Raw genomic sequence first — 13,757 nt, 5'->3', positions numbered from 1 at the left:
TCTGGCAGAATGTTCCCCTTTGTGTAAGTTATTGAGTGTAGAGGATGACCTTCACCATTCCATTCAACTGGTGTATTTCTGACCTGGGTTGACTTTGCCGTACAGCCAGAAGTAGACTCTAAGCCCTGCTGTCTAATTGGTCCATAGGGAGGACTTGCAACCCATTTCCCCCTCAATGTAAAGTCCTGTTGCTTTCATATGAAAGACAAGGAACAGCCGTTGTTATATTATCTAGGTCTCTTTTTGACAGGTAATATTTATTTCTTCTGAGAGCATGCACAAGGCGTCTTTGAAGAGTTTTCAAAGTGTGAAACACATGATTAGTGCTTCTACTCACAGTGTTGTACAATAGACCCTCCACATTCATCCTTCCCGTCTAACTGAGATTTGGTGCCCTTTAAAACCCACACCTCCTAGTAATGATCTCCTCCTACTTCAGCCCATGTCGAGAACAATACTACTTTGGTTTTTAAAAATACTGAAAAAAAATCATTATTATTTTATTTTATGTGTAGGTATGTTCCCATATATGTCTGTGTACCATGTGTGTCCCTAGTGCTGGGAGGCCAGAAGGATACTCTGGAACAGGAACTATGCTTAAGTGTTAGCTACCACGTGGATGCCAGGAATCAAAACTGGTCCTCTGGAAGAGGAGACTGTACCCTTAAGCTCTGAGCATCTCTCCAGCCCTAATACGAGAAATCATAAGTTTGTTTTCTTTTTGTGCCTGGCTTATTTCACTTAGCACAGTGTTTTCCAGCTTCACTCATGTTGCTGCAGGTGGCAGAGTTTCAGTTCTGAGTTTGAACCCAGAACTTCAATCATGTTACACAAGCATGCCCCTCTTCCCTCAAGTTGCTTCTTGCCAGACATTTTGCCACTGAAAAGAGAAAAGTAGCTAATACTGATGTTTTTAGAGACGGATGTCTCCCAGCATTGTTAGTGGTCTCTTTCTCAAACTCAGAGCAACAGGTTTTTACCTAAGACCAAGAATTTACAGAGTCTTCTACTGTTGTTACTTAGATCTATCCTTTGCACCCACATCGTCCTCAAGGTGCTCTGTAGCATTACAGTGTATGGTGTTTATCTCTTCATGTTTCTCCCACCTTTGAAGTTGATGAGAACAGCTTTCTTCCTCCTACTGTGGTGAGGTCTCCTGCTAAAGCCAATGAGAATGACAAAAGATCACAGTGTAGCTTTTTAGAGACAAAGAAGAGAGGCTCCCCTCTCAACTACAGAGCTACTGTCCAGAGGGTAGTTGAAGACAGAAATAGAGCTTTCTTTTTTTAAAACAGGGATTCTCTGTGTAGTTTTGTGCCTTCCCTGGAACTCGCTCTGTAGACCAGGCTGGCCTTGAACTCACAGAGATCTGCCTGCCTCTCAGATATAGATCTTATGGAAGGAACAGCATGGGGGCACCCCATACACTATCAAGACGTCTAGGGTTATTAAAAACAATAGCTGTAATGTTAGTCAGCAACAGCAAGGCCATGGGGTCTCAGAGATAATGATTTTCTACAGCTACATCCCTACCATTCAATCAAAAGTCTTTTGAAGCCAAGAGTTTGGCTAATTCAATTTCATCTTATGTTCATTGAATAACTATGAGGTGTATGCCTGTGACATTCTAGAGAAAAAGGGATTACTCTGATGTGAGAGGGTAATGGGAATAAATGACCAACCAACTGATAGTTGGTTGTCTTCCATTTCTTTGGCATGTGGTCAGTGGACGCTCTACTTTGAGTTTGGAACTGTGATGTTCTCCCGGTTTGGCAGAGTGTGATACCCTGTTCTCCTGGGATTCTTAGCAGTTGCAAAACCTCAACTCCCAGTCAGCCACCTGATCACACGGGCAAACGTCTGGTGCCAGTTCCTCACTACTACATTACACACAATGGATACAGATGACCTCCTCCTCCTCCTCCTCCTCCTCCTCCTCCTCCTCCTCCTCCTCCTCCTCCTCCTCTTCTTCTTCTTCTTCTTCTTCTTCTTCTTCTTCTTCTCCTTCTTCTTCTCCTTCTTCTTCTGTTTTTGTACTGCCAGTGGTTCCTAGGGCCCCACACATGCCAGATAAATACCCTATTATTGAGCTATTCCTCAGCCCTCTTTTAGTATTTTTTCACTTGTTACTTTGAGACAGGATCTCATTAAGTTAGGCTTGCCGTGAGCTCCTTCTGTAGTCCAGGTGGGCCTTGAACTTGTGTTTCCCTTGCTTCAGTCTCCTGGGTATCTAGAGAGTTACAGACTGTGCCAGCAGGCCTGGCTGATATTTGCAATTTTCAATGGATTTAGCCGAACCTAACTTCATGAAGTTGAGGTATACCGGTCGGTATTTGCTCATGCTATAATGAAGATAACGCTTGACATATTGTGAAAAGATGCAGGAGCACTTTAAAATGGGATGCTCGTGGATATGTTTGTTGTCTGAAAAGGTTAGTTTCCCGAGTCAGGCCTCTGCTGTGGCCTCTTCCCCCTCAAGGGCAGTTTGGCTGCTATGATTAAGCCGGTGGCAAAAAGGGAATTGCTCCCTTTTGATGATCTCATTTGATGACTACAAATCCCCAGTAAATAGTAGACGACGACAACTTAAGTATCATCATAGGAACAATGAAGACAGAGTACAGAAAGCAAAACGTTTGAATGCGACTGTAACTTCACAGAAAAACAAAGAGCTGGGTCAAGTTGCTTCTTTTGGCTTCGGCATCTTACATTTTTTGCTGCTTGAATAGTTAGTTCTGGTATATTTCTTGGAGGAGGAATTTTGCTTTTAAAGCTGTCAGTTCAAATAATAATCAGAGTTTCTCCAAATAGTCATTAAGTTTATTTGTGAACTGCAGAGCCCTGCTATGGAAATATACCTGCCATAGTGAATGAACTATGTGTAGTCGAAGAGGTGGAGGCAAGGGGAACCTTTTTTTTTTTTTTTTTTTTGGTTGAAATAGGGATTCCATATTTTGCAATAATAATCCTTGACTCCAGTGCTTAGCTCTACAAGGGTGACTACATGAGGACTAAATTGAAAGAAATGGCTGCTGGACAGATGTCCTTGCAGATGTATTTTTGTGTAAGTCTGCAGTGGCCCGTCTGCAGGACAGTGGCCCGTCTGCAGGACAGTGGCCCGTCTGCAGGACAGTGGCCCGTCTGCAGGACAGTGGCCCGTCTGCAGGACAGGGGTCCCCACGATCTTTTGTGCTGTCGACTGTTGCCAGATACTAACGCATGAGAGCTCTTTGTGCAAAACCTCCCAGATTCATCAATTACATAATTAATTGTTGATTCTGACTATGAATAGTCCTCAGTTCATTCTTAGTAAGAATAAGCTGGTTGTGGGTGTGCATCTCTCCCTGGCGAGGTGTGTCCCTTGTTTGGTTCCTTCTGAGCAGCAGGATCATGGGCATGTGTCTCATCGTATAAGCTAGGTACTTTATATTTATGTGTATTTGTTTTTTTTTTAATCGCCTCTCCCCCCAGACTACAACAGTTTCCAGGCAGGGATTTTGCTTGCTTCTTGCCAGTTTATTTGTGGCTGGAGAAGTGCTTGGCATGCACTGGGAGTACAATAAGGATTTGTCATGTGAGGAGAGAGACCTCTGTGGAAATCTGACCCATGGTATGTGGGGCTGTGGTAGATGGGGCTCTGCAGAGTTGACACAGATTAGTTGAGAAGATGCTTGGGCTAGGAGACAGCTGCTGGTGGGAAGGCACTTGAGCCTGGGGTGAGGTAGATCGAGTTAGAGTCCAGCCTTGTCATTGACCAGCTCTGTAGACTGTCAGGGAAATGACCCCTCCGTGTTTCCTCAGCTGTGAATCTGAGATAATGAGTTGTAGGCAGAGCAAATGAACGAGTGCCTGAGAATGGGCTGAGGACAATACTGGGAGGGTTATCGTCGCTCAGTCAATACTGAGCACAAAAATACACGGACAGAAGTGAATGTGAGAGTGTTCACAACAGTGCCACCCCACAAAGGACTGAAGACCATGTGGGAAGTAGCATCAAAATGAACAACAAACTTTAAGAGAGGAACCAAAGGAAACTTTGGAAAGGCCAGTCCTGCCATGACTTTCTCCCCAAACCACTGAGTAGGCCTGTGTACAAAGAGCTTAGCTTCTTAACCTCCCAGATCCGAAGGCCTTGGAGACAGGGCAAACACATGCAGGGCCATTGCCAGGGGAGATCTGTGAGGCGAAACCACGACTTCAAATGCATTTGGGGCAAATTAGGGCAAAGCAATGGTCTGTGATACAATCTCCTCTCCTGGTGTGGTGAAGTTTAGACTAGTAGTCCTCTAATTAAATGTGCAATTGTATCAAGGCAATTGGAAGCCCCACCCAGGCTTCCTATAAGGTATTAGACAGCAGAGAGCAAAATTCTCTAGAAAGCAGATTTTTTTCATTATTTTTAATTTGAACAGCTCCTGCCTGTCAAGTGATAGCATTACATATTTACTGTGGTTTTGTTACCACTTTGATTTTATTTAAAAAAAAACCCAGATTTTATTTAATTTGAAGAAACATTTAAAAGAAAGCACTGTTGAAATAAATGCAAGACAAATGAAATACACTAATAATACGTTGCATTGATAAAAATGAGATAATTTGTGATTAAAAAAGAAAAAGAATGTTATTGATAAAATAGAAAAACCCAGTGCCAAGTGTCTAGGAAGTGAATCTGGACTTCTCCCTCCCAAAAACTCTCAGATTTTCTTCTCAGACAGTCCAGGCCAGCCATGAATCTCATCATTATTTCTTAATCTTTTTAGATTAATTTATTTTATTTTATACATATGAGTGTTTTGCCTAATTGTAGATTTATGCACCATCTGTATACCTGGTGTCCTTGGAGACCAAGAGGTATGGGATCCTCTGCAAATGGAGTTATAGATAGTTGGGGACCATCGTGTGGTCCCGGGAATTGAACCCCTGGTCTTTGGGAAGAACAGCCCATGTTCTTAAGCTCTGAGCCATCTCTCCAGCCCAGACGATTATCATTTTAAGGTTAGTTACAGAGAACCTTAGGTCATCTATGCTGGTTTAGACAAGTTAACTGTCTATTCTTATTTTGTATTTAAAATAGTCAAATACATAAGAATTTTGACTCTCTCTAACTCCCGATAATATAGCACTTAAAATTTGCAAATAAATGTGGTGATAAATTGTGTACCCTAATAAAGCTTGCCTGAGGATCAGAGGACAGAGCCAGACACTAGATTAGACATAGAGGTCAGGCAGTGGTGGCACACACTTGTAATCCCAGCACTTGTGAGGAAGAGATCTGTCTGGATCTCTGTCAGTTCAAAGCCACCCTGGACTACATGAGATTGACTCAGTCTAGGAGAACCAGACTGTAGCTAAAGTTTTTCTCTTCGGGTCCCACCAAGCCCCACAGTCCCATAGCCCACTTATAAAATAAACATACAGACACTTATATTGTTTAAACTGCTCGGCCATTAGCTCAGGCCTACCATTGTCTAGCTCTTACTCTTATACTCAGCCCATTTCTGTTAATCTATATGTTGCCACGTGTTCCGTGGCTTTACCTGCTGCCTTTACATGATGCTCCCTGGATGGCAGGCTGGTGTCTCCTCCTCTCTGCCTTCCTATTCTCTCAATTTTCCTCTCTACTAGTCCTGCCTGTACTTCCTGCCTGGCTACTGGGCAATTAGTGTTTTATTTATCAATCAATTATCCACAGCACCAGACAGTGGTGGCACATACCTTTAACCCCAGCACTTGAAATCTCATGCCTTTGCTTGGGTATCACACACACCTTTATTCCCAGCACTAGGGAGGAAGTGATATCACTGGGTAGAGAAAGGTATATAAAGTGTGAGGAGACAGGAACTAAAGCCTTATTCAGCTAGAAGTTCTTTCGGCTGAGGCTTTTTCAAGCTGAGGAGTCCTAGAGGTAAGACATGGCTTGTGTCTTTGTCTCTCTGATCTTTCAGCATTCACCCTAATATCAGGCTCTAGGTTTTTTTAAATTATTATTATAAAACTGTTTAGAATTCGTGTTGCAAATGAATACAAAGAAAACTTCTACAGAAGACCCACCTATAGTTTCTAAGTCTAGCATTGAAATCCTACTATCTAAATCAATGAGATCCCAGCAGGGACAACCTCAATATGACCTAGAAAACCACTATGTTGGGTTCTGAAAGCAATGCTCCCAAATCAGGAGCATAGCTATCAGGTGCACCGTGCTTTCCCAGGTTAGCATCCTCTGGAATGGGACACTCTCTATTAGTCAGTGCATATTCTAACCACTGTCACGGAATCATTTCTAACTAGAGGCAGTATTTCAGAATTGAGGCACCAGCGAGAATCAACAGTTCACCAGGAACACCTTGTATCAGGCAACGGTTTTCTTCCTCTGGGTCTGTTTTTCAGATTCTCCACCCCAGTTTTGCATTCGAGGTAACTATTCTTCAAGAATAACTATAATAATCAAACAATAATGTCTAAAAGGAACACTAAGGCCAATTATATCCACTCTATTTTATATGTGTTCTTATGCGTCAGACCCGACCTCTAATTTCCATGAGACTCACTCCTAAGTTCTCAGGAAAGAAAAATGCCCCCTGCTTTTTCTTTGAAAATAAAGTTTGATGTAGTAGTAACGATCAATGAGCCCATTTTTAAAAGGCTGATTCTCATCCCTATGGAGGAGTGACTTTTCATGGTGCACAGCGTGGTGCTGGCTTAGGAAATAAATTTCTGCTGGTGAGAATGTGTACACACACAATGCATGTTTCAGAGACAATGGGGCATTCTAGGAAAAAATAATATTTGACCCACATGTTGAGGCAGGAGGAATAATGAGAAATAAACACAATTGTCTGCACATAAAAGATTGCAGTTAGTAGCCTTAGAAAAGAATTCCTTTTTATATTTGTTGGCCATGGGTGGATTCTTGGCTAGGTTTGTTGAGTGCTCTTGCCCAACCTTAAGTTTTACAATTTTCCATGTCACTTGCAATTATAAAGCAGTCTGTGGTCATCGTACTGACCAGCACTGCCCTCCTAGGTGCTGTCTGCCAACCTAGAATTTATGCATGGTTTTACCATCAACATGGGTTCTTCCTCACTAAAGCCTTCATTCTCATTCACCGCACATTACGTTCTTTCCCTGTAATGTTTCTTCAGTGTTTGCTGTGCTAGGGACAGGTATGGACAATGAGGAAATGTGCCAAAGGGTAGGGTTTCTAATTATCAGCCTCATTCCTGTTACTGGCCCTCTATGTTTCTCTGAGTCATTTTTTGTTATCTTGTCTGCCTATTTGTCTGTCTCTCCATCCATTATATTTCTATCTAACTACATATTTATGGAAGCTGTAGCTTCTTCATTCGTAATGAGAACATACATGCTGTAGTGTTAGACTTGAATTTTATGATGTGATTGTGCTTTGGAAAATTAGTTGTGGGATATAAGACACTGTTACTTTTGTCTATATAAGTTATTTGAGATGTTTAAGATTATAGTCTTAATCACTTCTTGAGAATAGGTCTCTCTTAGGGTTGTGGTGTGTGTGTGTGTGTGTGTGTGTGTATAAAACTCATATTGCCATACATGTACTATAATCCATAACAGTATCATTTTTCTATCTTGTATTTTTCAAATGACCTTTCAGTGTCAATATCTTCTTTGAATAAAGAATGATCTTTTGGTTATCTTAGTTCCAAATATGGTCTACTACCAAGTGTATAGATTTAAGAGGTGATAATCCTTGAAGAAAATGATATAATAAAAACCACAAGATGTAATGGGAATATGTGAGTACATTTGATATTTATGTAAATTCAGGCTGTTATGGTTTGAAAGCATTATCCACATTTTTAAATTTATTTAAATTTCTTTTTCATTTTACATACCAACTACAGTTCCCTCTGCTCCCATCCCTCCTCGTGCTCCCCTCCCTCCTCGTGCTCCCCTCCCTCCTCCCGCTCCCCTCCCTCCTCCCTCTCTTCCCCACTCCCCATCCCCTCCTCCAAAAGGGTAAGGCCTCTCATGGGGAGTCAACAAAGTCTGGTACATTCAGTTGAGCAGGACCAAGCTCCTCCTCCCTGCATCAAGGCTGAGCAAGGCATCCCACCATAGGTAATGGGCTCCAAAAAGCCAGCTCATGCACCAGGGATAGATCCTGATCCCACTGCCAGAGCCCCCTCAAACAGACCAAGGTACACAACTGTTTCCCACACGCAGAGGACCTAGTTCGGTCCCGTGCAGGCTCCACAGCTGTCGGTCTAGAGTTTGTGAGTTCCCACAAGCTTGTGTATTAGAAACCACTGCTGGTGGGAATGCAAGCTTGTACAACCACTTTGGAAAGCAATATGGTGCTTTCTTAGAAAATTGGGAATCAATCTCCCCCAAGATCCAGCTATACCACTCTTGGGCATATACCTAAGAAATGCTCAATCATACCACAAGAGCACTTGCTCAGCTATGTTCATATCAGCATTGTTTGTAATAGCCAAAACCTGGAAACAACCTAGATGCCCTTCAACTGAAGAATGGATAAATAAATTGTGGCACATATACACAATGGAATACTACTCAGCAGAGAAAAACAATGACATCATGAGGTTTGCAGGCAAATGGATGGATCTAGAAAATAATCATCCTGAGTGAGGTAACCCAGACTGAAAAAGACAAATATGGTATGTACTCACTCATAGGAGGATACTAGATGTGGAACAAAGATGACTGGACTGCTACTCACATCACCAGGGAGGCTACCTGGAAAACAGGACCCCAAGAAAGACACGAGGATTGCCCAATGACGGAGAAATGGCTGAGATCTACATGAACAACCTGGACATGAGTGGGAGCAATGAAGGGCGAGGGTCGAGCGAAAGAGAGCCTGTGGGAGCGGGAGATCCCAGCTGGATCAAGAACAGAGAGGGATAACAAGGAATAGAAGACCACATGAGAAAAGGAAGAAACAAAGTGCTAAAGAGGCCCACAGAAATCCACAAAGATAACCCCACAAAAGACTGCTGGCAATGGTTGAGAGACAGCCGGGACTGACCTACTCTGGTGATGGGATGGCCAAACACCCTAATAGTTGTGCCAGAAACCCCATCCAAGGACTGAGGAATCTGGATGCAGACATCCATAGCTAGGCCCCCAGGTGGTTAGGGAGAAAGAGGAGGGTTTATATGAGCGAGAATTGTTGAAACCAAGGTTGGATAAAGCACAGGGACAAATAGCCAAACAAATGGAAACACATGAACTATGAACCAAAGGCTGAGGGGCCCCCAACTGGATCAGGCCCTCTGAATAGGTGAGACAGTTGATTGGCTTGATCTGTTTGGGAGGCATCTAGGCAGTGGACCAGGTCCTGGGCTCATTGCATGAGTTAGCTGTTTGAAACCTGGGACTTATGCAGGGACGCTTGGCTCAATCTGGGAGGAGGGGACTGGACCTGCCTGGACTGAGTCTACCAGGTTGATCTCAGTCCTTGGGGGAGGCTTTGCCCTGGAGGAGGTGGGAATGGGGGTGGGCTGGGGGGAAGGGGAGGGGGACAGGAAGGGGGAGAACAAGGGAATCTGTGGCTGTTATGTAGAACTGAATGGTATTGTAAAATAAAATAAAAGGAAAAAATAAAAATTGTTTTATATAATAAAAATATAATAAAAAGAAAAAATACAAATTGTTTTATATAATAAAAATATAATAAAAAGAAAAAAAAAAGAAATCACATTGGTCTGACAAGATGGAACACACCTGTGATTCTAGCACTTGAGAGGTTAAGGCTGGAGAATCACGACTTCTACTCTGGGCTACCTAGTGAGACCCTGTCTCAAGAAAAAGATCAAGGAAAAAAAAAAGAAGAAATAAAGAAAAAGAAAAAAATGCACTACTGCATTTGGATGTGGCATCTTTGGGAAGTCGTTTAAGATTAAATGATGTCATGAGGGTGAGATCCCCTTTCTGCAATTGGGAGCTTTATAAGAAGAATCAGAGAGGCTGAAAGTAGCAAATGACTCCATGTGATACTCCATACCACCACAGAATTCTGCAGCGAGTACCCACAACAGGAAGGCCCTTACCATGTGACCACTTGACCATGGGATGAAACAAACTTCTTTTCTTCATAATTTACTTACTCTATTGTATGCTGTTATCAGCAACAGAAAATGGATTGGCAGATGAGAGCCAGGCGGATCTCTGAGTTCCAAGGCCAGCCTGGTCTACAGAACAAGATCCAGGACAGGCACCAAAACTCCACGGAGAAACCCTGTCTCAAAAAACCAAAAAAGAAAAAAAAAGTAAAAAAGAACATTGCTATATATTCTTTTTAACCTTTTCCTCTCTTAGGCCATTAAGGATTAGTTTTGGGGAACTATTTTTAGTATAGTAACCCTGGTGTGCCTCCAGGTAGAAGTTACTCAGAAGTTGCAAGTCTCAGATCTAACATTTGGTCTTCATGGATGTCCAGGCAGGAAGGCTTTCGTCTTCTGAAACTGAGTTCCCTTGTATGTAATATAAGCCAAATGTCTGTTCTCTGGCTGTAAAAGTGAGATAGCTGTGACCCAGAAGTTCTGAGCGCCTCTTTTACTTCTAAGTACCAAGCTGGTTCTCAGCAAATGGCTCATGTCTAGATTTTCTGTAAATCATTTTATCTTTTGATGGAGAAACATTTATTGTCAGTTCTTTCAAAGAAACTTGATCATAGCATCATGCACATAATGGTGGCTGCTCTGTCTCCCTGCCCTTCCTATCTACAATGTTTTTTTTTTTTTTACACTGAAGTGTGTTTTAACTTTCATTCCCAAATAACTTGAGTGATATCTTCATGAAGCCTGTCCAAAATGTTCCATCTCTGCAATGTGTGTGTATTTATGTCCTATTATCCATTTGAACAGTCCTTGTTCTGCAAGTCTATTTATTTTGTATTTTGAAGATAGGGAGGTACAGGAAAGTGCTATGGCTTAAACTTCTTTGTCATGTTTATGCTAAAGGTTCTGGTGTGCAGAGACATCTATTTCCAGTTGTCTTCGAAAGTGGAAACCATGGTTTGATCTTGCACCACTGAGATCAGTACATTTCAGTGATCCATGAATATTGTCTAAAAATGGAGGATGGTGTCTTTTGAAGAAGCATGGGGCTCTTTGATCTAATAGCTACAGTCTGGTCATTTGGGGGATGGGCTTCCTATAGAACCTGGGGAGTTTTCAGAGCAGTTTGGAAAAGTGAGAAAAGAAATGTACTTGGAAGAGGATAAGGAAAGATTTCAAAGTAGACGCTGAGCTATAAAGTAGTCTGAAAGAGTGTGCAGTCTGCACTAGAGGGTACATTCATCTTATGTTACAGGTGGAGAGTGTAGTTATGTCATCATACTAAGCTGGCAGGATTGTCTGTCGACACTAACTTTGTGAACATGGAGTTAGCCTTCCATTTGGAGAGGATAGTCGCATCATTTCTCAGAAGAGATGTTCCCATTTTGTTGAATTTCCCTGCCTATTTCTTTCCCTCCATTGAAAGAAGGTTAACTGTTTCACTACATTTCTGAAGCTTGTGAATTTTGTCTGCATGAATAACAACAGCAAACTTTAACTTAAAAGTATTAAATGGTTATTAAACCCATATAAGCGTATAGAATACAGTGAAAAATAAAAGTATCTCAAAATTCCATTACATAAACCCATATCAATATTTTGATTTATGTTAGACTAAGCATACAAATTCTGGGGTGGAAGAATTGGCTGGGCCGTGGATGTGACATTGCCTGTCAGAACTGACCATGCAAGAAAACAAGGTCAGAGCTCTGAGACGATTGTGAAGTATGTCGTAGTCTGGATTGCAGATCCTGTGTCATTGTATGTATTTATGTAGACAATTTTTTTTTCCTAAAATGCTGTTTTTGCTTATTGGTTTATACCCACCATTCCATATAATTAAATAGTCTTCCAAAGCATCTCACATACCTAGAATTATATATTCCATTGTCTGTTCATATAGTTTAAACCGATCTCCACTGTTGAAGCCTTGGATTTCTGTCTTTGAAAAATAGTAAGCTACACATGGTCCAGGTACACAAATTTACATTCACAACCATGATTCTTTTCTTAAGATAAATTCTGTAAGTGGCATTGGAGTGTCAAAGGATGTGGGTGTTTAAACACACTGATACATATTGTCCTTCCCAGGTAAGTGGTCCACAGCAGCTCCCTATGCACAAATTTTCCACATTTTCCTCAGGAAACACCTGCTCTCCCTTTAGAAACATTACTAAATTGATTTCATTGTTATACCCGCATATACTTACATACATGGTTATCTGTAGTAAAGTTGTACTGTAATATGAAATACATGTTGCATTGTGAACTCATTAACCTGTCATATTGCATAAGCTTACACACATAGATTTCTTATGTGACTTCTAAATGTAGCTGTCTCTGCTTCCCAGGTGCCTGCATGAACATCACTCACAGCCAGTGTCAGATTCTTCCCTACCACAGCACCCTCACACCTCTTTTGCCAATTGTCAAAACCATGGACATGGAGAAGTTCCTCAAGTTCTTTATGAACCTCCATCGCCTCAGTTGCTATCAACATATCCTGCTCTTTGGCTGCAGCCTTGCCTTCCCTGAGTGCATCGTTGATGGTGATGACAGGTACTTTGGAACCAAATCATGCAATGATAAGAGCCCAGTTATCTTAGGGACAAGTGTCCAAGAGGAACAGACCGTCCTGTTACTATTTTTCATTTTTGTTGCTTTTAGGGGGAGAAAGGACCCACACATGTCATAGCTAACTGCAAGTCTCTGAAATGAATGTACGTAGAAAATACAGATTTTATTTGTTGGAAGAAATTATTTGTATATTAGTTGATGCTATCGGGAGGACACTCAATTGCTGTTTCAATGAGAGTCTGTTAGAAGAAAAAAAATGCACCCAAATGGATAGCTGAAATGTTTATTGGTGAGACTGTTTATGGAGGTATGGGGAGGGGGAGAGAACAATTAAATGAAGAGAAGCACTAAGATCTCATGATGAGAGGGTGTAGTTCTAACAAAGGCTTAAAGAGAAGAAAAGGCTCGAAGCCATTGGAAATTCGCAGCTATGGGTGGAGGGGTCTCCAGACTGCTGGTGCTGTGACCCAAGGCAGAGACAGAGGAGAAGGAATAAATATCCCAACCTCCTTCTCCAATCATCCTTTCTGCCAGAGAATTTATTCACTAACAGGGGACAAAGACATCCAGTGCAATGGATGAGATCCAGAACCTCATTGAACATCATCAGCTAAGAAGTCCCAAATCATATTTAAATCAATTATGAATGACATTCTAGATGGTTCTTCTCATCAACCTGAGGACCCAGTGCTGGGGTGGAGGACTAGATGTGGAGGGACAAGCAGAGGCTATTCAATATGATAGAAATAATTTTCAACAGCAGTCAATCAACCCAAAGAATGCCATGGTTATTTGAAGCACTAAATGTGTATTTGGAGAATTTCAAAACATATGCTAAGAACCTATTCAATACAACTTCAATTACTTTCTGTATTGAAATGTTAGGAGCTTTTCAGAATAGTAATAGTAGGTAGTAGGACACATCTCATTTTTCAAGTGTGGTACATCACATGCTATTTGTGATAATTGAAGTACGTATTTTACACACTGCTTAAATTATGTGTGAAACACAAGCAAAAGATGTTCCAGGAAAGCACCTGTTATTTTAATTGCAAGATGCTGCACTGCCATCGATCTGAGGTAGAGCAGGGGCAGTAGATGTTGAACTGTAGAAATAAAGGA

General features: G+C 41.6%; 1 protein-coding gene across 2 annotated transcripts in view; it reads left to right on the top strand.

Moving 5' to 3' along the window:
- Positions 1-13,757, top strand: part of Corin (corin, serine peptidase) — a 218,938-nt gene that overhangs the window by 61,503 nt on the left and 143,678 nt on the right. For both annotated transcript variants that reach the window (XM_042257503.2, XM_006979681.4), the window contains exon 4: positions 12,410-12,617. In XM_042257503.2, coding sequence (XP_042113437.1) covers positions 12,410-12,617 — 208 coding nt within the window. The remainder of the gene's footprint in view (positions 1-12,409; positions 12,618-13,757) is intronic.

This window comes from Peromyscus maniculatus, chromosome 10 (genome assembly GCF_049852395.1).
Source record: "Peromyscus maniculatus bairdii isolate BWxNUB_F1_BW_parent chromosome 10, HU_Pman_BW_mat_3.1, whole genome shotgun sequence".
Classification (NCBI taxonomy): domain Eukaryota; kingdom Metazoa; phylum Chordata; class Mammalia; order Rodentia; family Cricetidae; genus Peromyscus; species Peromyscus maniculatus.
This window is presented reverse-complemented; position numbering and strand designations above follow the sequence as displayed.